Source organism: Fistularia commersonii, chromosome 21, assembly GCF_037954325.1.
Source record: "Fistularia commersonii isolate RoL2024-O1a breed Wild chromosome 21, RoL_Fcom_v1.0, whole genome shotgun sequence".
NCBI classification, from domain to species: domain Eukaryota; kingdom Metazoa; phylum Chordata; class Actinopteri; order Syngnathiformes; family Fistulariidae; genus Fistularia; species Fistularia commersonii.
Window position 1 is genome coordinate 15772246 of NC_141304.1, and position 26454 is coordinate 15798699.

Sequence of the window (26454 nt, forward strand, 5' to 3'; positions counted from 1 at the left end):
AATAATAAATCATCTAAATTATTTTCTTGTGAAATATCCGTGTGAAGACGTATCAATCAATTTTACTGACGTTATTTTGCTAAAATAAAAATCCATGAAGTTAGCCTTTTTTTCCGTTTTCGTCATTCGGTGACCTCACTTCCGTTTCCGCTTTCGTCACGGCGGCTGAAGGTATACACACACACACACACAGTGTCAGAGTGGGGGGGATGAATTGACGGCTAGCTCACTTCGCATATTATGTAAACTATCTCTTTTTTATGAAATAACGGACGAACGCTGGTAAAGTCCTTGGTTTCCGTGCCGCGGTGGTCCAGCATGGACGCCCCGTGTTTGTGCTCTCTTCTCGGGATGAGCTCCCAAAGTGCGCAGGCGGTCCCCCGTCGGTAGCTGACCCGACACTAGCTCCTCCAAGCTGCCGCCTCTGCTCGCCGACACAGGCGCTTTATCATCCAGGTAACTTACAAGCAGCCCTCACACACACGCACACTTGCTAAACGCACGCATATAAATTCATATATAATGTGAGAACAGCTACCGACCAACAGTGCAAAACAAAAACTCAAAATTGTAGTGATGCTCTTAGCAGTTCAGGTGTCTCGTTTGATGTAAACACACACTTTGTATACATGTGTGTCTGCCAGACTAGTGTCACACATTTAACTATAAACATTGTCCTTTGCATTTGTAATGGTTGTAAACGCTACCCTGCGCCCGCACTCAGGTGAACCAATGTCATCAACGAGAGGATGGGAGTAATCCACGTCATCCATAAATACAGATTTGCAATTTACTGTGATAGATTTACTTTCCTTGTGACCTAGTTCCAAGTTGTATTTCTGATTACCCTTGTTGGGTCTCTCCCGTATCACAGACTTGGCATCATGAATTTACTTCGCCTCTTGTGCCGCCACAAGACAGCCCTGGTCATCGGCACCGTTTGCAGCTTCGCTATAGTTCTTGTCTTCCTGGCCAAATGTACCTCCGAAACCCTGAAGCAAGGCCAGCAGGAGCCGCCGGGCCTCGCCCCCCGTGCCAGTGCTTTAAAAGCCCACCCAGAGCCGCACGACCCCTCCTCCGCATCCAAAGACTTTTCCGCCTTCTTGGCGGTCCTCATCACAACCGGACCCAAGTACACCGAGCGCAGGAGCATCATCCGAAGCACGTGGCTGGCCAAGCGGGACTCCGATGTCCTGGCCATGTTTGTGGTCGGGACACAGGGGCTCTCCGGCGATGACCTCCAAAACCTTAACACCGAACAAGGCCGGCACAAGGATCTGCTCTTGCTTCCCGACCTGCGAGACTCGTACGAAAATTTGACGCTGAAGCTCCTTCACATGTACTCCTGGCTGGACCAGAATGTCGAGTTCAAATTTGTCCTGAAAGCAGACGACGACACGTTCGCCCGCTTGGACCTCCTGAAGGAGGAGCTGAGGGCAAAGGAGCCCAGCCGGCTGTACTGGGGCTTCTTCTCCGGCAGGGGTCGGGTGAAATCAGCCGGGAAGTGGAAGGAAAGTACGTGGGACCTCTGCGACTACTACCTGCCCTACGCGCTCGGCGGCGGCTACGTCCTCTCCGCCGACCTGGTGCATTACGTGCACCTCAACGCGGGCTTCTTCAAGACGTGGCAGAGCGAGGACGTGTCACTGGGGGCCTGGCTGGCTCCCGTGGAGGTCCGGCGGACGCACGACCCGCGCTTTGACACCGAGTACAAGTCCCGCGGCTGCAACAACAAATACCTGGTGACGCATAAGCAAAGCTTGGAGGACATGCTGGAGAAGCACCAGACTCTGCAGCGCGACGGCAAGCTCTGCAAAGAGGAAGTCAAGCTGCGGTTGTCCTACGTCTACGACTGGAGCGTGCCGCCCTCCCAGTGCTGCCAGCGGAAGGACGGCATTCCCTAATTTCTGACCTTTCCTCGAAGAAAGATGGCGTCTCCAATTGATGTTTCTTAGACGGTCCCCTGTCCTTACACCGTTTTACAATTGTGAAACTAGTATACTACATGGTTGAAGCACGTTCCACCTAATTGCAAAATTCAGGAAAACAAATTCAACAATTCCAGATTTGCATTGCGACTCTCAAATAAAGAGAAGGAGCTGCTCCGGTTGTTCTCATGAAATCTTTCTCTCAAACTGGAGATAAAAACAAGACACTCGAATCAACACATTTCCTCCACTTGTTCAATCCCAGGTGTTCTTTTCAAAATCTGTCACAGATAATGAAAAAGAGCCAAAACAAAAGTCCAGCCCTTTGGGGAAACCTATTCTTCTTTTTTCATTTTTAAAGGGAGCAAATGTTGTTCAGTCATTTAAAACTCCATTCATTATACAGAGCGGTGGCATTATATCAAATACCCATTTTACACTGTTAATTCTCTCCAGCGAAATGCAGGAGGTTCATTGGAGACCCTAAATTGCCCAGATGTGTGAACGGTGGTGTGTCTCGGAAACTGGACTTAGATCTTCTCCTGGAAAGACATTCCTTGAAGATCATTGCAGCTTTTCTTCTTTTAAATTGTCATGTTACTAAATGAGAGGTCTCACCAGTCCCCGATCACCGGCGTCGGATTCTTTTCATGAGAATGACCTTGTCGCTCTTTCCACTGACCGAACAGGGATTCTTCCTATCACCCAGTGACAGTTTCACAATTTGAAGTGGTGTTTGTGATGACTTTTGACAAAACTCCCCCGAGTAAATCCCTCTCTGGCCTTGTGTGACCTTCTAGACCTGCGTCCTTCGTACTGTGAGCCTTGTTGTCCGGACCGACGGTCACGTCGGTTCTTCGCCACGATGGTCGCCGCCTCTTCCGTCTGTGCTCCTTCTGCCGTGCGTCTGCCTGGATGTCGTTTTTTCTTTTCACATCATAAGATATGCTTTAATTTATTTTGTTCTTTTTTTTTTTTTCATTCCCGTTTACCGGAGGGGAGAGTATAATCCTGCCGTCACCATATCGACCGTTTTGTCTCGTGAAAGTATTTGGTATTTTATTTATTATTAATTTATTACGCAGCTAACACAAGACACGGGTGTGATATCGGAGATGAATGCGGAACGCCGTAGATGTTCGGGGACTCGCATCCACCGGACAAACTGCAAAGAAGCGCTCGCTCGTGTTCACGGTAAACGGTACGGAAGGTTTTCATATGTTGGAAAGGCACCAGAATGTGTGAAAAAGAGGCGTGAATATGTTTTATTCCCTCTCATACTGGAGCGTCTGCGGACAGTTTTATATTTGCATTATTTACTCACCGGAGAGAAAATGACTGCGAATGTCCGCACATTCACACTGAAAGGCGGGATGTACGCCACCAACTGGCACTCGGTCACTTTTTTAAAAACTTTCAAACACTCCTAAGAAGCCATGGATGATGGCGTCATCTATGTTTTCTAACGTTTGGCTCGCCAACCCAAATTCACGTGCGGTTCAGCGTTTTGGAATCTGGGGTGGATGATATCGCGGTGCCGCGAGAAAGAAACAGTTGATGTCAAGCTCATCTCTGTGGCTGCTGTTACATTTTGTGACTCTTTTCTTCGTATTATCGCCGGCCCGTTCTGATTTAGTATTGTTTTTTTGTTTTTTTTTTGTATATGTCGTGCCTCCCTGGATGTGCTATTAAAACTTTTTAAATGTGCTCCTCACTTCCACCGTCCATTGCATGCATGATTACCTGTAGAATTGTCTTAAAGAGGCAGCTGCGTTGAAAGGATTTGCCTTGATGCTACTGTTAATAAAACAAGAGGAAGCAGCTCGGTCCATGAAATACTGGAGGACTTCTGCCTTTTTTCTCGTGACACTTAGAGACGGTTATCTCAAACATGCCGACTGTTGTATTCTCAGTTTTGCAGATGACATCTCGATATTCCCGACAGTAATGCATCCCTGGAAGCTGAGATGAATTTGCTGTAACATTGGAATTCGGTTAATATTCAGTCAATCAGTGATAATGATTACGCCCGTCTTTTCAACTCTGGAAGAAGTCTGGATTTGCTTCAGGCAGTTACATTCGTCATGTAAAGAAATAATGGTATCGCAAGTCGAGGGGAGACTAAAATAATGAACACACGATCTCTTATTTTCAAATTATTCTGCGTCACATAATTTCATCTTAATATAATTAAGGGTACAATTGTAAATTGTGAATACAGGGCTTTCAAAGTGCTTTGCCCAAGGGCACTGCGACATGCAGACCGGTAGGAGTTGGAAATTGAGTTGGAGATTGAGGGATTAAAAAGTCATCAAAAATAAAAGTCCAGAGGGGACCAGTGGAAACAGAAGGCCTCAAGGAGACATGGCATTGGCATATTTGGATGCAAAATTAATATACTGCGAACATCTTCATGTACGTATACAATGTTAAAAAGAGGACAAAAAATGGAACACCAAAAAGTAAGTGGCTATGAAACGGAACGATAATGTGCAGAATAGTGACATCGCTGATCTCTTCAGGCAATTCTACTGGTCAGTCTGATTTGCAATATCTCCTCGTGAACCAGACATACAGAGAGGAGAAGACGTTTCTCACTTTTCCAGAGCGTTGTGAAATGAACAAAATAACAATAGCGTGCACAGTAACAGAAAAGTGCAATAAACATTAAACCAAACAGTAGAAAGTGTAGTGGATACAATCTACTGGGACTGAGGTGAAAAGATGACAGATTTAAACAACCTGAAATGTATAAATATATCATTTGAATTAGACTATAGAGAGCAGCAGCAGGGTTTTCTGGACAGTTTAGTGCAAAAGCCAGTCAGGAAGTAAAAGCAGACTTCAGGTTAGGGCTGAGAAATAGATGGCCACACTCGGACACGACACTGAAAAGCTCGATTTGCGGCGGTGATATTTACCGACGTATCCGCTGCAGATGATCCAGTAGACGTCCATCGGATCGCTTCCCCGGGGGAAATAGGAAGCGGGATACAAACAAACTAAAACCCTAGTTCTCCTGACATTTCACAAATATTTTCTTCCATTTCATAATATCATAATTCTCCATATTACCAAAAGAGAAGATCGACGTTATTGCGGGGAGCTTTTAATGTGCGACCGGCCCTTCTCCGGGGCTCTTCTCCGTTACACTCAGTGAGACGGATGATATTAAACTGTAATCAAGAACACAAGGGACGGCGCATATTGCACAAAGCAAATATCACCTTGGAGTCGTCCCGGCTCCCTCTGCTCGGGCCGAGCTCATTACGCGCCCAGCGCACACGCACGGCGGCCCTCGCCTTTGTGTGGGAAGCAAACAACCTCACCGCTTGCCAAAACGAAAATCCATCCACGATCCGAGGCCCTGGGTCTGACAAAGGAATAGTAATGAGTAACACTGGAGTTCAACTGCATGTTTGCTTCTCCGTCCCTGAATGTCAAAGAGTGTCGCTGTGAAAGTGTGAAAGGCGTAGCGATGACTCCCTCGCTTTCCCGTGTCCTCCGTGCCTCTTTTTTTGTGACGACATCCTGAGCAAAGAAGTCTTGCATTTATTTTGGAAATGCCGTGCCACTTTGTGAAGCTACCTTATATCACAGTGCAAGCAAGTGCGACGGAACAGTACTTTTCAAATCCCCGATCGAGGGATTTTATCTGAAAACAATTAGCAGGAAACGCCGTATGCAAATAAATATCGAAGCCCGACGTGTTCTCGACGAACGCGCACTCGTATTGCATTTTGATCATGTGTTTTTCATGCGACTGCGTTTGTGCTCGGAAATGATCGATTGCTGTCGATGGAAGCGGACGGATAATAGCGACACACGGAGAAGCTTGCCACGGCCTCTCTGAGAATAAAACCTTGGGAGACCAATGACTGTTTTGTTTTTAAGGATTCCAGGATTCAAAGCGTTAGTTGGGATTTGCACAATCAGGATATGCATTTCCCTGTACAATAAGTACACAGGAGACAAAAGAATATATAAAAGGCATAATAAGGACAGTATTGGTTTTGCAAATTCGTAAAGTGCAGATTGAAATGCGAACAGTCGAGTGCAGTTTTGAGTGTCCACATTGACAAATTGCGGGTTGCTTATAAAGTAAGGAGTAAAAAGTAAAGAGTTCAGTACAGCACTGGGTGTGCCGAATGAAAAGTGCAAGAAAAATAAACACCAGGAGTGTGATTGCAGTTGGGTAGAACAATTTCTTCAGTCAAAATCTGAAATAATGATTTTGGCTGAAAATACAAGTGTAAGCGTGTCGGTCCAGACATTTGCCTGCAGTATGAGGCCCAGAGCTGTTGTTCCAGTTCAATGAAAGGCATGTAAACAAAACAAAGTGGAACAACGCTATTTACCAGAACTCACGAAGGTTTTTTCCGCCATTTTTTTCCTCTCTTTTAAAAAATGGCCGTATTTGTCAAGTGACCATTCTCACAGAGACTGATCGTCTGTTTACTAAATACGACATTTTTGTTTTGGAAATGTTAGTTCCCCGCCCGACCACTAGGGGGCCCTAAAGAGCGCGCCGGTCTGTTGACAAGCTGCGAGTGACGTCAAAGACAACGAAGAAGAAGCAGCAGCAGAAACCGGAAATGTTGACGGAATGACTATGAAGTAGACTATTTCCCCTCTGACTGAATTCTACTTTACAGAACGGGATGAATTGTTAATTAAAACAAGGAAACCGTTTCATATCATTGTGTAAGAGAAAACTGCGAACATGACAAATGGTAAGTTTTTTTGTCCCGGAGCCGCCGTAGGAGGTGTCAGCCTCCGAGCAGGAAGCTAACGTCGGGCTAGCTGTAGACGTGGCCCTGGGCGACCCACAAGTCGGGCTACTCTGCTCACTTGTGACACTTTTACTTTATACATTGAAAAGTTACTGAAACGAGGCATTAGGGGAAACCTGTTCGTTTGTGTTTGTTTGTTGTTGTTGTGTGTATGTGTGTGTTTCTGGCAGCCTACCCGCAACTTGCTAAATAGCTTTCTCCAGGGGATCGGTGACAGCTACTGTCACCGAATCCACATGGTTGCATGAGAATAAGATAAAAAACATGCAATATATTTCCCTTGCATCACTTTCGAATAGACGCAATAGATGCAATATAAACAGTCAACAACTCGCCTTGTCCCGGTCGGTTAGACGAAGTCTATTTGAATGCCGATGTGTTTATGTTGCTAATTGAAATGACTGGAAAAGCAACAGACACACGCCTAGAAATGACTGTACTCGGTTGCTCATGTTGTTGAACCTGTTCATGAGTATTGAGATCTGGTTTGCATCTCTGCACTCAAAGACGCAATTATTCCCGTGTTGCACAAATTAATGGTGTAATCCCCGAATAAACCGGTTCACCAGTTTGATTTCTATGTGGTAGGAGTTTAAAAACAGCCTCCCACCATTGTGTTAGTTCTTGTAAGCACTTGTAATTGCAGGGCTTTGGATGGTTCCCAGATTCAAACCCAAGCCCTCAGGTAGGACCAGAGGAGTCCAACGACAGAGAGAGACCGCTTCGGCGCACTGACGTTGAATTACTTTTGTCACACTATGTTTCCAAAAAGGAAGCGAAAGTTGCTGCTATACAGTATTTATTTGTTTCTGATTTAATTACATTGGAGTTTGCAGCAGAAAAAAAATGTAAAGCTTGAAATTCTTCAAATGGATTACAGGATCGCATCAAAATATTAGTCTGTGTATAACCTATACACATATATACATAACCTTTATATATTTGTAGGTAGGTTTATAAGCTACTATAAAAAAAATAGGCACGGAAAAAGAGTCTTTAATGTAGCCTGTCACAACTCAGAATTTTAGCAGATTGTGTTCCAAGTTGCATCTTTTTGAAATCCTTGTGTCGATCTATATAAGTGTGTACAGCACCCGCCGGTTGCACTCTTAAGCTCTTGAGTGATTCCCGTCTCCCTCGCTTTTACAGTGTACTCTCTCGACGGCATCCTGGTGTTCGGGCTGCTGTTCATCTGCACGTGTGCGTACCTCAAAAAGGTGCCTCGCCTCAACAGCTGGCTGCTGTCAGAGAAGAAAGGAGTGTGGGGAGTTTTCTACAAAGGTGGGTTTGTTTGAGGTGGATTTGAGACTCCTCTGTGATCGCTGGATAGTCGTCATTATATGATGTCTTGATTTTCGTACGATTTTAACTTGAATGTCTCTAAGTTAAAATGCAATGATTGATGTGCTGTGGGTTTTCTGTCTGTCATTATCACGATAATTGTTGAAATCTACGTTTAAAGTGGTGAATGGGATCCACAGAGCTCAGCAGTTACCTCTTGTTGTTGCTCTGGAAAGGACATCAGAGTTTTGTTTGGAGCCACGTACACTTGGCTGTCCGAGACGGACAGTCTCGGATGCTCCATGAGGCATCGCGCTTGTTTTCAGAAAAATTAGTGCTATTAATTTTAATGGAGAACCACTTATGCCCACTTATGCTCTTAATTCAAATGTCTGATGGGTGTGATCCATATCTGCTGGCGTGCTGCCTCCAACACAGGCTTGAAGAATTTTTCAAATCGTCCCAAAGGGGAAGCAAATGGGGAATACAGTATACCCTTGTTTTTCGCGGGGGTTACGTTCGGAAAAGAACCCATGATAGGCAAAATCCGTGAAGTAGAAACTTTATTTTTTTTACAATTATTATACAATTAAATACTCTATTATACATTGCTTCTGTCGTCCTTATGTTTTTTTCTTCCTTCTTGATGGAACGAACGGAAGATTCATTCATTCCGTAATGCCGACCTCCTGCCGCATAGCTTTTACCTTCCCATAGCATGTCCAGAAGTTTAACTTTATCTGCGATAGATAGCATCTTCCGCTGCCTTTTGGGCCCTGCAAGGTGCTTTTGTCGCTCCAGAGCGTTTTGTCAACATTATGGGTTTTTAGAGAAACTCGAAATTGCAAGAGAATTTGCACGTACGTCATGTAAATTTTGCAAGCTGTTTTACGTACGTGTACATATTAAACTGCGACGTTATTGACGCACAGGTAGAGAAGAAGCGGAGTGACTTTTTAGCCACTCAGAATGCAGAACACAATGCACCATGCAAATCCGTGAAGTAGCGAAACTGAAAAGTAAACGGCGTTATAGCGAGGGATCACTGTACACCTCTGGAACCAACACCGGAAACAGCGTGACGGTCACTGTTCAGACGTGAGTGTGATGGCTTTCAAGGGCTCCTGTGAATTTGTGCCGAATGAAAGCGAGTCGTAAAGCAGCGTCGAAGAGGCTCTGAAAGCTCGGCACGGAGCCTCTGATTGGCTGCATGGAAAGTCCTGAGCGTCGGGAACGGACTTTAAGCCAATTAGAGCGGACACGAAGTTAGCGGACCCTCTGACGGCGAGGGCTTTTGTTTTTTATGGATTTGCTCCCAGGGAAATCGGAACTCGTGTTTAGCAGAATATGGATTAATACGACTTCACGATTGGTTTGTTGCACTTTTTCGGATTTGAAGGAACTTCAGGCTCAGGGTGAATGTAATTGAAACGGATGTGATCTTATCCGTCGTTCACAAGTCCACATTTAGGCTTAAAGACATTACATTACATTACATTACATTTGGCAAACTTTTATCCAAAGCGACTTACAATAGAGGACATAAGGACTGCAAATAACACTTGCAAATACAAGATGCACAGGAAATATACAGAACAGTAAGCTGGATTTTTTTTTTTTTTTTTTTTGTTTTTTTTGGACAAAGACTTACACAAACGTACACACACACACACTCTTCATAGCCTAACTTGGTGGACGACAGAAAAGGCGACTCAGGCCGTTCCAGATATGAGCACTGTTATCGTAATCTGTATTTCAGAATGAGCTGGAACACAGAGATTGAAATGGGTTTGCAAATGAGCAGATTGCATGTGTGTGTGTGTGTGCGTGGTTATTAATAATAATAATACATAGGATTTGTATAGTGCTTTTCATGGTACTCAAAGACGCTTTACAAGAGAAAGACACAGGATATACACACAATTATTGGGATATTATTATTATTATTATTATTATTGTTGAGTTGCCTACCCGTTCCCATTACCACCACCAGCGATGTAGTGACGGACCTTGCTAGAATCCTCTGTAATGTGTTTACCTCTGATTTCCTGCACAAATCTTCTTGACACACACACACACACACACTCTCCTCTCTCCTCAGCTGCAGTCATCGGGACGCGGCTCCACATCGGCGTGGCGATTTCCTGTCTGGTCATGGCGTTCTATGTGGTCTTCTTGAAAGGATAGAAGCGTCCAGGATGGGAAAGGACTGGAACGGGCCGGGGGTCGGGCTCAACGCTCGTGTGTCAGGACACCACTAGTATATGTACGACCTGCAAAGCCCCCCCCCCCCCCCCTCGCTCTGTGGATCTCCGACGAGCCAGTGCCGCCCCCTTCTGGTGTCGGGGCGCCCCGATCCAACCCCTCACGTAGAGAGGAGCCGGCCCGTCGTCCCCCCCGACCCCCCCCAGCCACTGTTTCTCGTTTCCATCCATCAATAACACGGTTTGGTGCAGAGTCTGGAAGGGCGGCGCGTTACAAGTGTCAAAGATTGCACTCCCCTGTTGTACCACCTAAAATAAACCCAGATGTATATAGTTGAATCAAAAGATGACCAATGCTGACTCATCAGAGGTTATGAGTGATCCATAGCGCTCTCTTCCTACTACGCTGTTTCTTCTGTACTTCTTTATGGGTTGAGGTGCAGGAGGATAAATCTAACATATATATATATATTGTATATATATATTTTGTGTACACCGCATAATGATTTCGTTTCCACTGTTCTGTTTAACTTACCCTTTTTTTTTTTCAGTTGCTCCAAACAAATTTTGCACAAGTGTCTGTTGTATCTATGAAGCTCATCATGAGTCTCCACAGCAGGAAAAGGCTGTTTAATTTAATGTTTCACATTGTTCGTCAAGGGCCGACCTGAAATCAGAGGGTGACACGCCTGCTTTTAGAAGTTGGAATAATAACTTTGAAAAGTCCAAATATGGGGCGGTGCGTTTTGGTACCACCGCCATGCTTCTTCTTTCAAAGGTTAATACTCCCGCCTGCTCTTTGTTAGGGGAAGAAGACTTTTATTTGTGAGGGGATGTGATGCAATTTTGAGTAAAATAGAAACAAGACTAATTCTGTGTGTTGTTTTTTTTCTAGTAACACTAGATAACAGCAAAACTGTGTGTGTGTGTGAATCAACAGAACATGGAATTTACAGAAATGAACAACAATGGATCATCAGTGCCAAGACACCGAATGGATTTACAATAAAAAATGGATTCTGCTCAACTCTACAAAACTCCCATGCAACTCATTCTGCAACTTCTTAAAGTCATTTCGACACATCCACTGACTCCATCAATAAATAAACTACTGTCCACGTAGGAGAGAAGTTCCACCGAGGAATCGCTGCCTTGTACCGTGTGGAGAAACCTCGGACGGCCTTCTGCCTCGACAAGTTGGCTAGCGCTGCTACATGCTACTAGCTGACGCGATACAATAACAGCTTAAATATTCATAGAAGAAATGAGACGCTGCCGACGACGGAACAAAAAGGGGTGATGAAGTTCTTCCTCCTCCGGGCGTCTCGCCTTGAAGTGGGGGGTTGCTGCTCCGACTGTCACTGGTCGGTGTTCTGAGAGAACCGTCCGAGCAAGGGCCTTCACGCATCCCGCTCTTCTACAAACTGGTTTCAGCGGCTTATTTCATAAAAATAAGAGACATGGATGGATAAGGATTTTTGAGTGCTCCGTGAAACACTCCTTAAATCGACTTGCAGAATGTGAATGTATTAAATTGAATTACTATGAATTACTACATACTATGTGTTAGATTACGTTCAACTTTGTTGCCATTTCACATGCAAAAAGGGCAACCACATGCAGTTAAGCATGTATCCAGGAGTGCAAAAGAGCAGCGGGTGCAGATTCTGTAAAAATAAATATAAATATTATAAAAAAGAAATATGAAGTCAATCATTTACCGGCCACTATTTGCTGTGCAAATTGAAATTCCCCCCTTGTGGCACAATTACGGGGTCGCTCTATTCCACATACATTCACAGAACGAGATGAATAATATCTGAATCTGCTGGAGGTGAAATAAACATCTGCAACATCTAGAAAGAAACTGTTCAAGTGAATAAAAAATACTTCTGTACATGTGCGGTTATTCTATACAGTTGTTTTCCTACTTTATTTATTTTTGTATTTTGTGCATATTTCTATAACTGCACGCTGTCTTTGATTCCCGAAAAAGGCACCTTAAAGAAATCATCTTATTTCTAGCTGTTGAATAACAAGCGTTTACGTTGAATAACGTGTAGTTCAAGCACCCGAACTCTCGCGAGATGACAGATTTTTTTTTTGTTGTTGTCCCGGGACTTGTGACGTAGTCAATTCCGCGTTCACATAGGCGCGCGTCTGCGAGTCACCGGGCCAGAGCGGATGTGCGCGGCGGAGCAGGGTTGCGGGACGCGGGTCGGAAACCCAGCGACGGCGAGGAGGAAGCGGAGCCCCGCAACACAGCAGCCCCGCAGCACCGCAGCCCCGCAGCGGGGCGCAACTTTCCGCCGCTCCCGCGGTGTTTTTTTTTTTTCCGGTTCCCCCACCGGGATGTCGCAGATGGAGAGACCCACTTTCTACCGCCAGGAGCTGAACAAGACGGTGTGGGAGGTCCCGGAGCTCTACCAGAACCTGTCCCCGGTGGGCTCCGGAGCCTACGGGTCCGTGTGGTAAGCAGGCGTGCAGGGGCCCCGGGGGGAGGGCGGGGGCGGAGGGGCTCCGGGGGCTGCGGGGGCGGAGGGGTGGGGGGGGAAGGCGGAAATGTCAGCGCAACCCCGCACACCGCCAGCACTTTGTCAAGAACCGTGCAGGTTTGCGCCGCGCTCCGGTAAACAACTCCGGTCCGGCCCGGGCGGGGGTGTCGGTGACTCCCCCGCGGGTTAGCTCCGGTAAGTCGCCCCGCCGCCGCGGTTATTTGTAGCCACGCACGCGCGGGCACAATGCGTCCTCGGCTGGCGTGCACGCGTGCAGGCACGCACGGCTCCCGGTCGCCCTGCGGGTCACGTGGTTGGCGGAAAGTAGGCCCCTCGTGCTCGGAGAGGGCTTTGAATAGGAGCGGCGATGACTCCGCGATGATGTCACCCCTTTGCACACACTCACACACACACACACACACACACACACACGCTGCACCCATGACTCACCGGCCCGTTCCGGCGGTGCCCCCCCCTCCCTCCGTCCCCCGGTGGCCCCCGGACCCGGACGCCGCTTAGTCATCACCCATCCGAACCGCCGCCGAACAAAGGCTGACCCGTGACCCGGTGCGGGGTTGCGGGTTCGGAGTCCCGGAACCGCACGTTTTCACTCGTGCGTGATTTGCTGCTCATCGAGAACCAGCTGGTGTGTGTGTGTGTGTGTGTGTGTGTGTGTGTGTGTGTGTGTGTGTGTGTGTGTGTGTGTGTGTGTGTGTGCCGGTTTGATTCCATGGTTCTGCATCCCAAGTGCCCTTGAGCAAGACAAGGCTCCGGTTTGCACCTTGCATGACAACGCTTGCATATCAGTGTGTGTGTGTGTGTGTGTGTGTGTGTGTGTGAGCAGTGAATGTAATCCAGTGTAAAGCTCTTTGGACCCGTCAGGTGTGAAAGCTCTATCTCCGTGGAGGACGTTTAGAACTTCCCTGCCTACTAATCCTTATCGGAGTGGTTCCCGCACCTGGAACGACACAAAAAACAAACCTTCCTGAGCTCCGGTTCTGCTAAACTTTCGGTTCTGGGGTGAACTTTGACCTCAGGGCTTCTCGGTTTCTTCGCGTCTCGCTCGGCAAGAGCAGAACCGGGATCTTCACGCAGCAGGTTTACCGCCTGCACCTCATTCACCTTTCCATTGACCGAACCTCAGACCCGGATGACCTCCAGGGTCGCCCGCCTCTGATCGCTCCTAACACGCCGTCCCGTTCCACGCTCTTATTTTGAAAACATCTAAGATAAGATAAGAACAACTTTATTAATCCTGAAGGAAATTGTTGTGCCAGAGTTACAGGAAATATAACAGTAATAAATAATAAAAAGAAAAAGGCAGAATTAGAAATAAATATAAACTATAAAGTGTCTCAGTGAAACTATAAAGTGTCTTAGTAAACAAGTGAGGTGAGGAGTGCACAATAGTATGATAAAAGGAAAAATTGTAGTGTAGCTGTTATGAAATGAAATATTGCACAGTTCTGAATATTGCACAGTGAAATGAAATATTGCACAGCTGTTTTTTTTTTTTAAGGTTAAAGATAGGTTTTTATGGTTGCCGGCGGCTGAATGGAGAGCTGAACTCCTCTAACAATCTAAATGTTTCCTCCCGATGCATCCCGTGGCTGATATTCCCATCGCGCGTCTCCCGATGGTCCGAAGAACCAAGGCGAGCGGATCGGACCTGTTTAACCACGTGTGTGTTTTTTAATATCCTCCAAATGTGATGATATTTGCCGAGGAGGGGTCGTCACGCGGGTCTCGCTCGCGCTCTTGTTTGCCCTCGTCCGGGCCGTTACGTCCTCGCCGGCAAAGCGCCGAGCCGGTGTTGATCGTGGAAACACACCGGCAGTATCTTCAACCTGTGTGTGTGTGTGTGTGTGTGTGTGTGGGCGCTCAGGTACCTCTGTGCTTGGTGTGACGCCGGGCTCTTGACGTCGTTCCCATTTACAGTCCACACTTTTATGGCCTGCCAGTTATTGCACTTCCATTTATTGCGTCCTAATTGCGCGGCTGCCTTGTTTGCCGTGCGGATTAGCAGCAGGTTTACGGACCTCCTGCGCGAGCCGTTGTTTTTTTTTTAATCTCGTCACGTCCAAGGGCCGTTTATTGCGTTTGTGTGTGTGTGTGTGGGGGGGGGTGGGCAGAGCGTTCTTATGGAGGCCTCGACCCATCGGACGGGCCCGTTGGATCGGAGATGGCACAAAAGAGTGATTTTGAAATTTCAGCGTTGATAAATCTATCTTCGGAGACGTTCCCTCGAGTCGTAACTCGCCTTTTCTTCAGCTTTAAGTCGCTTCTTTCACCTGCTCGGGTCAGCGAGCGGCCCGGAAAACATTATTTTGGTGCATTTCCAAGGGAGGTTTCAGAGTTTTCCGTCGCGAGCCGCGAGAGATCATTTTCCAGAAGTGAATCGGAAACATATCGGAGATCTTCACAGGAGCGTCGAAAAAGAATCACGAAAAAGGTGTTGTTTTTTTTTTGACAGCAGGTTTATTTCCTGCTTTATCTGTGTTGATGTATTTCCCCACGCGTGGGTCCTCAGACGGGGGCGTAGCGTGGTGTCGAGCGGCGTCCGTGTGCGTCGCGCCTCAGGTGACCGGCCCGCCAGGAATGCTCTCCGTGTTTGGCGTTCGCCTCAAGAGAAGGTCTTGATTTTCCGGTCTGTCTGGAGTCCAGAACAGACCCGGGCACTTTAAGTCCAACCCACATCCGGCCCCTTTTGCTTTCTTCTCCCCGCCAAACTATTTTCTTTGACTAATATAACAACAATTTTCAATTAATATTGAATTGAGAAACTCCTCATTTTTTTTTCCTTTTGTTTAATTTTGTACGGATGATTACATACGAAATATTGTCGGTACGTTTATATGGTTATTACAAAACATGTAAATATTTAAAATGCAATTTTCATTTTGTTCCATTTACATGATATCCAGTTGGCCCGCGTATAAAAATGTAATAAACGTCGAGCGTAAGGGAAGCATTTCAAAGTGTGCGGCGACACGACGCGCGCCTGGGAAATCGTCGGGTCGGCGAATTTCCTGAACGAACGAAGAACAAGGGGTTCTCTCACAAAGGTGCGTTGAAATGTTCAGTTCCAGTCCCGGAGAAGCGGCGCCGGGGGCTCGAACCCGCGGCGTCAGAGGACTTCCTCCGGCGTGACGGAATCGGAGGCAGGCCCGGTCACGCCTCTCGTGCCGCCTTAGGCTCGGAGCTCGCCATCCTCCAGTCGTTCGCTTCGTTCGTCACCTGGGCGGCACCGTTCTGCCTTGAGGAAATATTCTAACGTGACGCCGTCGTTTACCCCGTCGCATTAAACGCTTTCTGTCTCCCAGCTCGGCGTACGACATCAGGACGTACTTTAAGGTGGCGGTGAAGAAGCTGTCCAGGCCCTTCCAGTCCATCATCCACGCCAAGAGAACCTACAGAGAGCTTCGGCTGCTCAAGCACATGAAGCACGAAAACGTAAGTCCAGCATCCGCGCTCGCCACACCCTCCGAAATAGATGCTGAAATCCGGCGTTCTGCCGCTGGTCCGGGCTGTGGCCGCCGCCTTTCAGCTCAACCGGGAACTTCTGTCTCCATCTGGCTTTCGCCGGCTGCGTTTCACGTTCAAATATCGGATCCCTTTTGAATGTCCGTTTCGCTACCAGGTTTTAGCGTGCACACACGAAAACACAAATCAAATACTTGCTGAATGCGTATTCACACGCGTGCAGTGTTGCACAAATTAATATAAATAACGGTGTCTGCAGACGGGCGGCCTTTGTAACATGCACGGTTGCACAGCGTGCACGCCGGAGCCGCCTTCGCCTTCGCGACCTTGTTTCCTTTGTGACCTCGGCGATTCGGTAAGAGCAGATTTCACCTTTTGACAGTCAGAGCCGCTCGTCTGGAACCGAACCGCCGCGCGTTCACGTGTTCGGTGAATAAGATCACCCCAGCCGAACTTTCTGTTCAGTTTGTGACGCGCATGAGTCGGTGAACACTCCGTGGCGTTCACCCCCATGTGTCGCACTTCCTCCCGGCTGAGTGCGTAAACACGTACGTCAGCGTCACGCTTGGTTGCGGGAATAATCCTGAAGTGTGCGACGCAGATCCAGAGGTGCGCCGCGGACGGGAGGTCTTTTCAGCCGCGGTTCTGTTTGCGCGGCCCTGGTTTGCATCTGCAGGCGCCGACGGCGGCGCGCTGGCGTCCTGCGGCTCGGAGGCGTCTCCACGGGTGGAAATGGCAGTTCGCTCCGCCGTGCTGCTGATAAGAGGCATTCAAGTCCCAACAGCAAATTTGCAGCTGCACTCCCCCTCCCTCCTCTTGTTCTGTCGTTTTCACCTAATTTAATTAGTTATCTGTGATATCTTCCACTTGTGTGTGTGTGTGTGTGTGTGTGTGTGTGTGTGTGTGTGTGTGTGTGTGTGTGTGTGTGTGTGTGTGTGTGTGTGTGTGTGTGTGTGTGTGTGTGTGTGTGTGTGTGTGTGTGTGTGTGTGTGTGTGAGATAGCGAGGCGTTTTCCTGGATGCAGCTCCATGTGATACCGACAGGGTAGCGCGGCGTCGACCGTGCGATTGCGCTCTCGCTGCTCGCCGCCAGTTGCGTAACGCCAGTCCTGCTGCAGCCTGACGTGCAGGTGCTTTTGCTTCTGTGTGGGAGCAAAGCAAATGGTGGTGTGGAGGAGAGGAAGAACTAAGGAGAAGAAGAAGAAGGAGGAGACCATGAGGAGATTCAATACTGCACGCTGAGCAGTTTGCATGGGAGGGCTTTTTACTGGTTTACTTGTAAGAATAGTTCTCAGTTGCTTAATCCTGCAGGGGCCCTGCATCAGCAGCTTGCAGGGAATGTGAAATCAAGCACACACACACACACACACACACACGCACACGCAGTGAAGGAAAAGGCCTGTGCAGCTTAAAGAAGTATGGAAAGCCTCTGAGGGGAAACCCAGCAGAGATGTGGAGCTAACTGCGTTACCTGAAGCTGCATTTTAATTCCTCTATTATTCACGCGCTCCCAGCTGAGAGCTCACAAATGAGGGAATTCAACAGGGGCGCCTCTGCAGGGGGAAGTAAATGTAATCAGATTACTGCCGGGTGTGCTTTTTAAAACCGTCGTGTGATGAGCGACTTGCAGAAGGAAACGATGCTATCCTGTCCTGACCGCTTCGAATGTATAAGTGAAGAGCGAGTGAGCGTTGGTTCCTCTATGTGCTCGGAAGAAGGTCCTTCCAGGTGTGGAGTCTCCATGTTCTCCATGTCTGCAGGAGCTTCATGGAGACGTGAGGATGACCAATGAACCGTTGCATGTTAGACAAAGAAAATATGCGACGCCTTAAACAATCCACGCCGTCTCACTTCCGAAGTGAACCGACTCAACAGTAACACAACTTTACTTTTGTGTGTGCTCTTGCTTCTGCTGCAAGCTTGACTTATGCACACTCACACACACACACACACACACACACACACACACACACACACACACACACGTGCATGCAGAGGGATGCTGTTTTGCTCTGTTGCCAGGAGACTCCTGGGTTTGGTGTTTGGGAAACCCGACCGGCCCAATCAGCGGGTCTGTTGTGAACGCGTCCCACCAATCAGCAGCGTGTACCGGCCGATGCCCCGCCCCCTCCGCCGCTGCCTTTTTTTTTTTTTATTTTCTTTTTTTTCTTTTTTTTTTTTAAACACCTCTCCAGCACACTGCGCCTGCAGGGGACGGGGGAGGATTTGCACTCCTGCCTCCGCTCGGCTGCCAGCGCACACATGAGCGCCGCTATCTAAGAGGCCTGGTGCCATGCCTCCCTCGCAGATGTCATGCACGTGTGCGTGCGCGCGCACACAGCTCCTGGAATGTAGAAGAATCCCAACGCAAGATATAATAATGGACGGGGGAGGGGGAGCGGGACCCGGAGCCCGGGTTTGTGCAGGCGGTGACCCAGACGCCACAGAGTTCCAATTGTTTGTTTTTGTTTTATGGCTGCGACCGAGCCGGTGCACGTAAGCGGCGCTGGAGACTCGGATCCCACCGCTTTTGGGACCCGAAAACACTCCAGGTGTTTCGGTGACTGAATATTTGCAGCTTTTCCTGACCTTTGACCCCCCCCCTTCGCAGGTGATCAGCCTCCTGGACGTCTTCACGCCGGCGACCAGCTTAGAGGAGTTCAACGATGTGTAAGTATGAACGCGGCGTGTCCGTTTGCGTGTAGATATGTGACGTCAGGCCGGCGCGTCCCGTCAAGGTGAACGCACACGGAGTAGCCTGGTCGCCATGGAAACAGCCACCCGGCGGTGTGCCCGGCTCCATCACACACGTCACGCCTGTCGGAGCGTTCCCACCTGACACGGGGACGTCGTGTTAAAGCGGGTCCTCGGTTAAATTTGGGGTGCAACGTCAGAGATCGTGAGGGAACTAATTATGTCGTGCTGGAATACGACGTCGTTCCAACCTCACACTCACTCCAGATCTCCAAACCAATCAGAGAGCAGAGCGTAGCACGCTTTACGCCACTTTTTGTCATAGCGGTACATCCTGTGCTTCGCGCGATATTACAAGGACCCCCAAAACGGAGTTTCCGAGGCAACGAAGCGAGAAGAATAAAGTTCGATAAACTATTTTTTTGTTCGGCTTTATATGTTTTATCATGGGCCTTATAACACGGTGCGCCTGGCGCTCTGCAAAATACGCTATCCGAGAACAGGAAGTTGATGCAAACGCCACGGAGGTGTTCTGGGAGACGATGCGGCGGATCTTCGGCGGTGTTAAAAGCGCGTCGGCGGCTGACGGGTTCCTCCTCGCAGGTACCTGGTGACCCACCTGATGGGGGCCGACCTCAACAACATCATCAAGTGTCAGAAGCTGACCGACGACCACGTCCAGTTCCTCATCTACCAGATCCTCCGAGGCCTGAAGGTCAGACAAGGATGCAAATATCGATCTGCCCGTTAACTAACGGGTCCGGAGAGTAACGCCGCTTCCTGTCCTCTGTCTCCTGCAGTACATCCACTCCGCAGACATCATCCACAGGGTAAGTGTTCGCCGCGGCGTCCGTCACCCGCATAGCCCGGAATCCCGCCCGCCGCAGAAATGACGCGGCTGATGTCGTCCGGTCGGTTTCGCCCGTCCGGGACAAAACAATCAACTGCAGATGGTCTGTCCTGCCTTCTTCTCCTTCTCACTGCCGTTCTCCTCCCTGCAGGACTTAAAGCCCAGCAATCTGGCTGTAAACGAAGACTGCGAGCTCAAGGCGAGTGTCGGTTTCACAACAAGCGCGCCGTCGTTGAGTCGCCCGTGAAAATCGGTCGTGTCGGTCTAACCCCCGTCCGCCTCGCCGCAGATCCTGGACTTCGGGCTGGCGCGGCACACCGACGACGAAATGACGGGCTACGTGGCCACGCGCTGGTACCGAGCGCCGGAGATCATGCTCAACTGGATGCACTACAACATGACCGGTACACACACACACACACACACACACACACACACACTTCAGAACTGAGGATATTGCATTATTCAGATGTAATTCCGGGGGAAAAAGCCGACCTGATTTCTATTTCTCTGTCCTGCAAATCCTCTTTGAAAGACCGACGGTAACGCCGACACTTAATAATTAATCAAGTCCAGCCTTACCTTGCCGGAGGAGTGGAATGGGTTCCGTGTAAGAAAAAATAAGAAAAATCTAGTAAAAACTAGGAGGTCCTCGCTCAACGACAGGGTTACGTTCCAGTTTGAGTTTGACATCAAGCGAAACACCGTTTCTACCGTACAGAATTAGCATACATATCACATATTTGTAACCTGCTATTTTCCCTTTATGGTTATATTTGCATGAATATTGGCCAATTATAAACATACATACACACTCACAACTCTGCTGCCATTCCACGTGTGTTTAATATTATCGCCAATCCCGTCGTAACTCCGAGTCCACCTGTAGTGGAGTTAAGTGTGTTTACCTTGAAGATGCTACGGGGGAGGAGATGGTTTATTTGTCACTCTATCCTTAACTAACCGGCTCCCTCCTTAACGCAATAATGATTTGTTAAATATAACTTTCCTCCACTTTGTTTGGACGGAGTGAAGCCGCTTCTCTTTTTAAGAGTTATTCTTCCTCGTCCGACCTGGCGAGCGGCGAGCGGCGCGTCCCGCCGTCATTAAACGCCACGTCACGGCCAGCGGCGTCCACGTGTTTGCCGTTAACGCCGATCGCAAAGCTGAACATCCACTGAGCCGCGGCTCCTCGGGAAACCTCCATGTCACCGTGCTCGTAAATCGAGGTTCCTCTTTAGTGAAGATCGAGAAGGTTTAATGTTCAGGTTGGAAGAAGCAGGTTCTCCCTCAGCAGATGGTAACTCCTGCGTCCTGCTGTCCTTCCTCCGACAGTGGACATCTGGTCTGTGGGCTGCATCATGGCGGAGCTGCTCACCGGGCGGACGCTCTTCCCCGGCACCGACCGTATCCTTCCCGTCATCCTGGGCGGAACACACACACACGGGCACTCTCTCTGATAGTCAGGTGTGTGTGTGTGTGAACATTGTAGTGATTCTGCAGCAGGAAGTTAGAATTCTGACCTTTTCAGAAGGTCTGGGTGTGTGAAGGTGTGCACGGGGGTTCAGCTGTGAGCAGCACAAACACACACACACACACACACACACACACACCGGGAGAGTGATGTGTCTGGGGGAGGTACCGAGGAGTTCGCTCTGACTCCACACACACACAGTCAGTAGTGTTTAGAGAAGAGTGATGGACTGTTAACAAGAAGAAGAAGGAGGAACCTGCGAGGTGTCTCCAGGTGTCACCAGGATGAAGAACCAGGAGGCCAGAGATCCAGCTCTCTCCTGCTCCTCTTCCTCCTGTCTTACCTCACATGAGCATCTAGCATTGATCAACGGTCCTCCTCCCCAGCGGATCACCTGGCTCCATCTCGCACCCCCTAACTTCCTGTCCTCCATCCATGAAGCTCCTCTCGGGTCCATGAAGCTCCTCTCGGGTCCTCCTCCACCCAGATCTTCTTCATCCCTCCTCTGTCCATGTCCAAACCATCTCAAGTGTGACTTTTCTCTGCAGAACATCCTCTCCATCCTCCTCCCTCCCAAAGATGAACCTCCACCTCATCACCTCTGCTGCTCTTCACCTCCACCTTCTCCACTTTTCCTTCTGTGCTCTAAAACAACCCTGACACTTTCCTCCACCTGCTCGCACACGTTCTTCAGCTCATCTCCATCCTCTGGACTGCTGATCCTCCATACTTGAACTGTACCTTCTTCATCTCCATGTAGCCTCACCGTTCTTTCTACTAGGGTTCCTCACATGTATCCTGTCCTGGTCCAGCTAACCTTCATCCCTCCCTTCTTCTCGTGCTCCACCTCCCGCTGTCTGCGAACCAGTAGAAAAAACCAAACGATGCGTCAAAATCTCCCATTTTTAGTCAGGTCATCTCCATGGCAACCGTTGATTGACAGCCGGCTTCATCCTCTTCTCACCGACGGACAAGGCAGAGTGTTTGTTTTTTTTCCCCGCTCAACCGTCTTTTCCCGCCCACGTCTCAGCACCCTTTAAACGCCGCCGCGTCAAGCCAAACGCCGCCGCCGCCGCCACGTTGCTCCACCATCTTTGACTCCGCCCCCCAGACATCAACCAGCTGCAGCAGATCATGCGTCTGACTGGGACGCCCCCAGCCTCCCTCATCAGCCGGATGCCCAGCCACGAGGTGAGGAGCGTCACCCCCCCCCCCCCCCCCCCCCCCCCCCCCCAGCGCCCCGTGCACGGCTCAGATCCAGCGTGCACGTCTCCATCACAATCTTTGCACATTTGCTTTGTGTTATTGAAGAAGCTCCTTCCGGAATGGTGCAGAATAAGAAAAATAATAAGCATTCGTATAAAAGGGCTACATGTGTCATGGCCCAGCTGTTTTACCCGTGTTGGTCTCGGCTTATTTTTGTTTGTTTTATTTAAGTCCCTTTAGTGTTTATGTTTTCTATTTTCACCCTTATTGTCTTTTTTTTCCCCATTCTGTTGTCCGTTCTTATCCTTGATGATGATGTTCTTTCTGCTGCCTTTTTATTTGTGAATGTCTTTCCTACTATCTAATTGTCTCTCCGTTTCTTGTCATTTCTATTTAGTTTCTATAGTTTCTATTCATTTATTGACACTATTACTGTTGCACTGTGACAAAAGAATTCCCCCTTTGGGGATCAGTGACGTTTATCTTATTGCACGATATTAGTTTAGTGTGTGGATAGTGGAGTTGCATCTGGAGGTTCTTGGAAATAGAAGATGGGTTAAATATTCCCTGCGCTCCGTCTGCAGCTCCTTGCATTCAAACGTTACATTCTTTCACAGTTTCCGTTGTTTTCTTTCGCAGGCGCGGAACTACATCAACTCACTTCCCCAAATGCCCAAGAGGAACTTCGCCGACGTCTTCATCGGCGCCAACCCTCTCGGTACGTCGCCTTCTGTGCGTCTCACAGAGCCCTTGTCGTAAAACTCCTGCAGGAGCCAGAAGGTCAGAATCACAAATGCTTCTTTTGTCCCTGACGGGCAACGGGGCGCCACGTGTGGCAAACATCAAGAAACACATTTTAAAAAGTCTGTGTGTCTGTTTATGTATATATACATACATACGTGGGTGTGTGTGTACTGTGTATATATATGTATGTATGTATATACATGTATGTGTGTTTGCTATATTGCTATACAAAACTGCAAATTATAGGTATACGGTTGTGGAGAGTGTGTGTGTGTTTGTATACGTACATACGTGTGTGTGTGTGTGTGTCTATATGTAAATGTACGTACGTATGTGTGTGCGCACGCGTGTGTACATATATGTACATATACGTGTGTGTGTATGTATGTATTTATACACTGCTCAAAAAAATAAAGGGAACACTTAAAAAACACATCCTAGATCTAAATGAATGAAATATTCTTATGAAATACTTTGCTCTTTACACAGTTGAATGTGCTGACAACAAAATCACACAAAAATGATCAATGGAAATCAATTGTATCAACCCATGGAGGTCTGGATAAGGAATCACACTCAAAATTAAAGTGTAAAAACAAACTCCAGGCTGATCCAACTTTGATGTAATGTCCTTAAAACAAGTCCAAATGAATCTGTGTTGCCTCCTGAGTGGACACTATGATTTCACACAAGTGGGATTGACTTGGAGTTACATTGTGTTGTTCAAGTGTTCCCTTTATTTTTTTGAGCAGTGCATATGTATGTATGTGTATATGTGTGTATAAATATATGTATGTATATACATATATGAGTATTTGCTAAATTGCTATACAAAACTGCAAATTGTAGGTATACGTGTGTGTGTATTTACATGTATGTGTGTTTTCTATGTTGCTATACAAAACTGCAAATACTTATAGGTATACGGTTGTGGAGAGTGTGTGTGTATACATACATGTGTGTTTGCATACGTGTGTGTGTGGTTCACCAGAGCCCCTAATTCACCCAGACGTTTGAATGAATGATGTGTGTTCCTGTTTCTGTCTGCGCTCCAGCCGTGGACCTGCTGGAGAAAATGTTGGTGCTGGACACGGACAAGCGCATCACGGCGCCCGAGGCCCTGGCGCACCCCTACTTCGCGCAGTATCACGATCCGGACGACGAGCCCGAGGCCGAGCCCTACGACCAGAGCTTCGAGAGCCGGGAGCTGGAGATCGAGGAGTGGAAGAGTAAGGTTCCGCTCGGCCGCGTTATCGCCTCATATCACTTTATTTATTAACTCTCCGCCGTCCTTCCCGGCAGGGTTAACCTACGAGGAGGTCCTCAGCTTCGTGCCGCCGCTCGACAGCGACGTGATGGAATCATGAGGAGGAGGAGGAGGACCTTCCTCCATCTTGTTTGATGAGAAACACTATAAAGACTACCGGTGTCAGCTGACTGGCCACCACTCTCCTCACACACTTCATTCAAGTGCCTGCCATCAATCATCTCTGGACACACACACACACACACACCACACACACAGTGTCATCTCCACATGTTCCACGCTCTGCTGTTTTTTTTTTTTTAACTGTCAGCCAAATACGCAGACTTGCTCCAGGCGTGTTTGGCGCCAAGGTTTCTTATCGTGCAGCCAGCCCTCCCCCGCCACCACCGCCGCCGCCACGTCGCACGAGTATTCAGACGGACGGACTATTTTACTCAGGCACACTTCTGCTGACCCGCTTCGCACCGGGAGTCTTCTCTAGAGTTTAGCGGTGCACGAGAAGAACCCCAACTTTAAATCCATGTACAGCACATTCTGATGAAACACAACGTCTCCACCGCCGCTGTGGAATGAACTGAGATGAACTGTTTTTCTTTTATTATTATTATCATTATTCTTACTGAATTTTGAGCCTTCCAGTGTTCCCTTTTAAACTAAATTGACTTCAGAACATTTCACCTGCACCTGCATCCGGCGAAGCCAGATAGGGCTCCGTAGTTTTTTTTTTTTTTTGTTTTTTTTTTAACGCGTCACTTGTGGGTGTGCTTCAGTCGGACCTTCATTCGTGAAAACACACAGTACTCTTCGTGGTCATCGAATGTCTCGGGGGGGGGGGGGGCACCAGGCTGCCCTGTATTTATAATCTTTTGTCATGTTGTTTGTATATTGATAAGAAAAATAGAGAATATTGTTTGTAAGAAATTAAGGTTCTTTTTATTATTTATGGAGAGCTTGCTATATCAGATACGAGGTGTATCGTCAATAATCCCATTAGCCGGTGGCGCCGTGGCGACTGCAGTTACAGCTCGTACCAGATCAGTTCCACACACACTCTGCCTTTTCTTTCTTCCAGAGTAACCGTGCTCTCCCAGGAGGAACTGTCCTCGTGTCCTCACTGCTTTTTTTTCCCTGCTCTTCCTAGAAATCTAGCTAAATATGGTCTTTTCACATAAAGTCACCATTCGTACCTCTGCGTGGTTCACCTCACCTCACTGAAAGAGTGGATTTTATTTTTCTTACATTTTCTTTCTGTCTCTCAACGGTTTCCAGAGTCAAAAATCATTTTACATGTTTCGTTATGGCGAGATGTTTCCCCGACTCGACAGGCGTTTTCGTAGTGTCCTCGGCCAGCGCTCGATTTGTGTCGTACGTCCTCTGATGTATTATTTTATTACTTGTGTGATAAATCAAATTGTGTTATTGTGATTTTTTTTTTTGTAATATTTCGAGTAATACTAGAACCATATTTGTCATTGATTGACGCACATGAATGGGGAAAGTGTATTCACTCACCGGACCACATTGTCACTTGAAGACATGAACCGATTGAATTTTTTTGTTTGTTTTTATAGCCCGATGTCAACATTTAATTTGGGTATTGGTTACGCTTTCCTTTCCTGCGACCTGTATTCTTTTTACTATGTTCTTTACGATGTGTACCAGACAGCAGGCTGCACTGCCTCTAAACATCATCAGAAGAAGAAAAATAAATAAAGGCGACTATTTTTCAAAAAGCTGCAACAGCGCCATGTTGCGCCGGTCGGCTGCAATGACGCGCCCGCGCCACTAGATGGCGTTGTGGAGCCAAAACACGTCAAAACCGTGCGGGATGACAGAAATCGGACGTGATTACGCCGGCAGGTGACGTCATATTTACTTTATGCGTGAAAACCTTTGCAACGCTACATGGAAGTTGCACACAGGAAGAGTCAGCTAATAAATAAGGCGTAATAAGATACACCTCAGGATGCGTATACTTAGATACAGAGGTTTATTTACATGTTATTAGAATCACAGCTTTTGTTGTTCTCAGATTT

General features: G+C 47.9%; 3 protein-coding genes across 3 annotated transcripts; all 3 read left to right on the forward strand.

Annotated features, from left to right (window-relative positions):
• The first annotated feature begins 155 nt into the window (after positions 1 to 155).
• b3galt6 (UDP-Gal:betaGal beta 1,3-galactosyltransferase polypeptide 6) lies at positions 156 to 3764 on the forward strand. Its single transcript, XM_086168709.1, has 2 exons — positions 156 to 456; positions 875 to 3764. The coding sequence occupies exon 2, from the start codon at positions 885 to 887 to the stop codon at positions 1902 to 1904; it is 1020 nt and encodes a 339-aa protein (XP_086024835.1). The 5' UTR covers positions 156 to 456; positions 875 to 884; the 3' UTR covers positions 1905 to 3764.
• Positions 3765 to 6520: 2756 nt separating this feature from the next.
• Positions 6521 to 11077, forward strand: tmem167b (transmembrane protein 167B). Its single transcript, XM_086169088.1, has 3 exons — positions 6521 to 6661; positions 7871 to 8002; positions 10104 to 11077. The coding sequence occupies exons 1-3, from the start codon at positions 6652 to 6654 to the stop codon at positions 10187 to 10189; spliced, it is 228 nt and encodes a 75-aa protein (XP_086025214.1). The 5' UTR covers positions 6521 to 6651; the 3' UTR covers positions 10190 to 11077.
• Positions 11078 to 12384: 1307 nt separating this feature from the next.
• Positions 12385 to 26151, forward strand: mapk14b (mitogen-activated protein kinase 14b). The gene is made up of 12 exons (XM_086169087.1): positions 12385 to 12677; positions 16025 to 16154; positions 18795 to 18853; positions 19481 to 19592; positions 19678 to 19707; positions 19879 to 19926; positions 20017 to 20131; positions 21063 to 21134; positions 22313 to 22392; positions 23047 to 23125; positions 24207 to 24380; positions 24454 to 26151. Exons 1-12 carry the CDS (start codon positions 12391 to 12393, stop codon positions 24516 to 24518), a joined length of 1251 nt encoding a protein of 416 aa, XP_086025213.1. The 5' UTR covers positions 12385 to 12390; the 3' UTR covers positions 24519 to 26151.
• Positions 26152 to 26454: the final 303 nt, after the last annotated feature.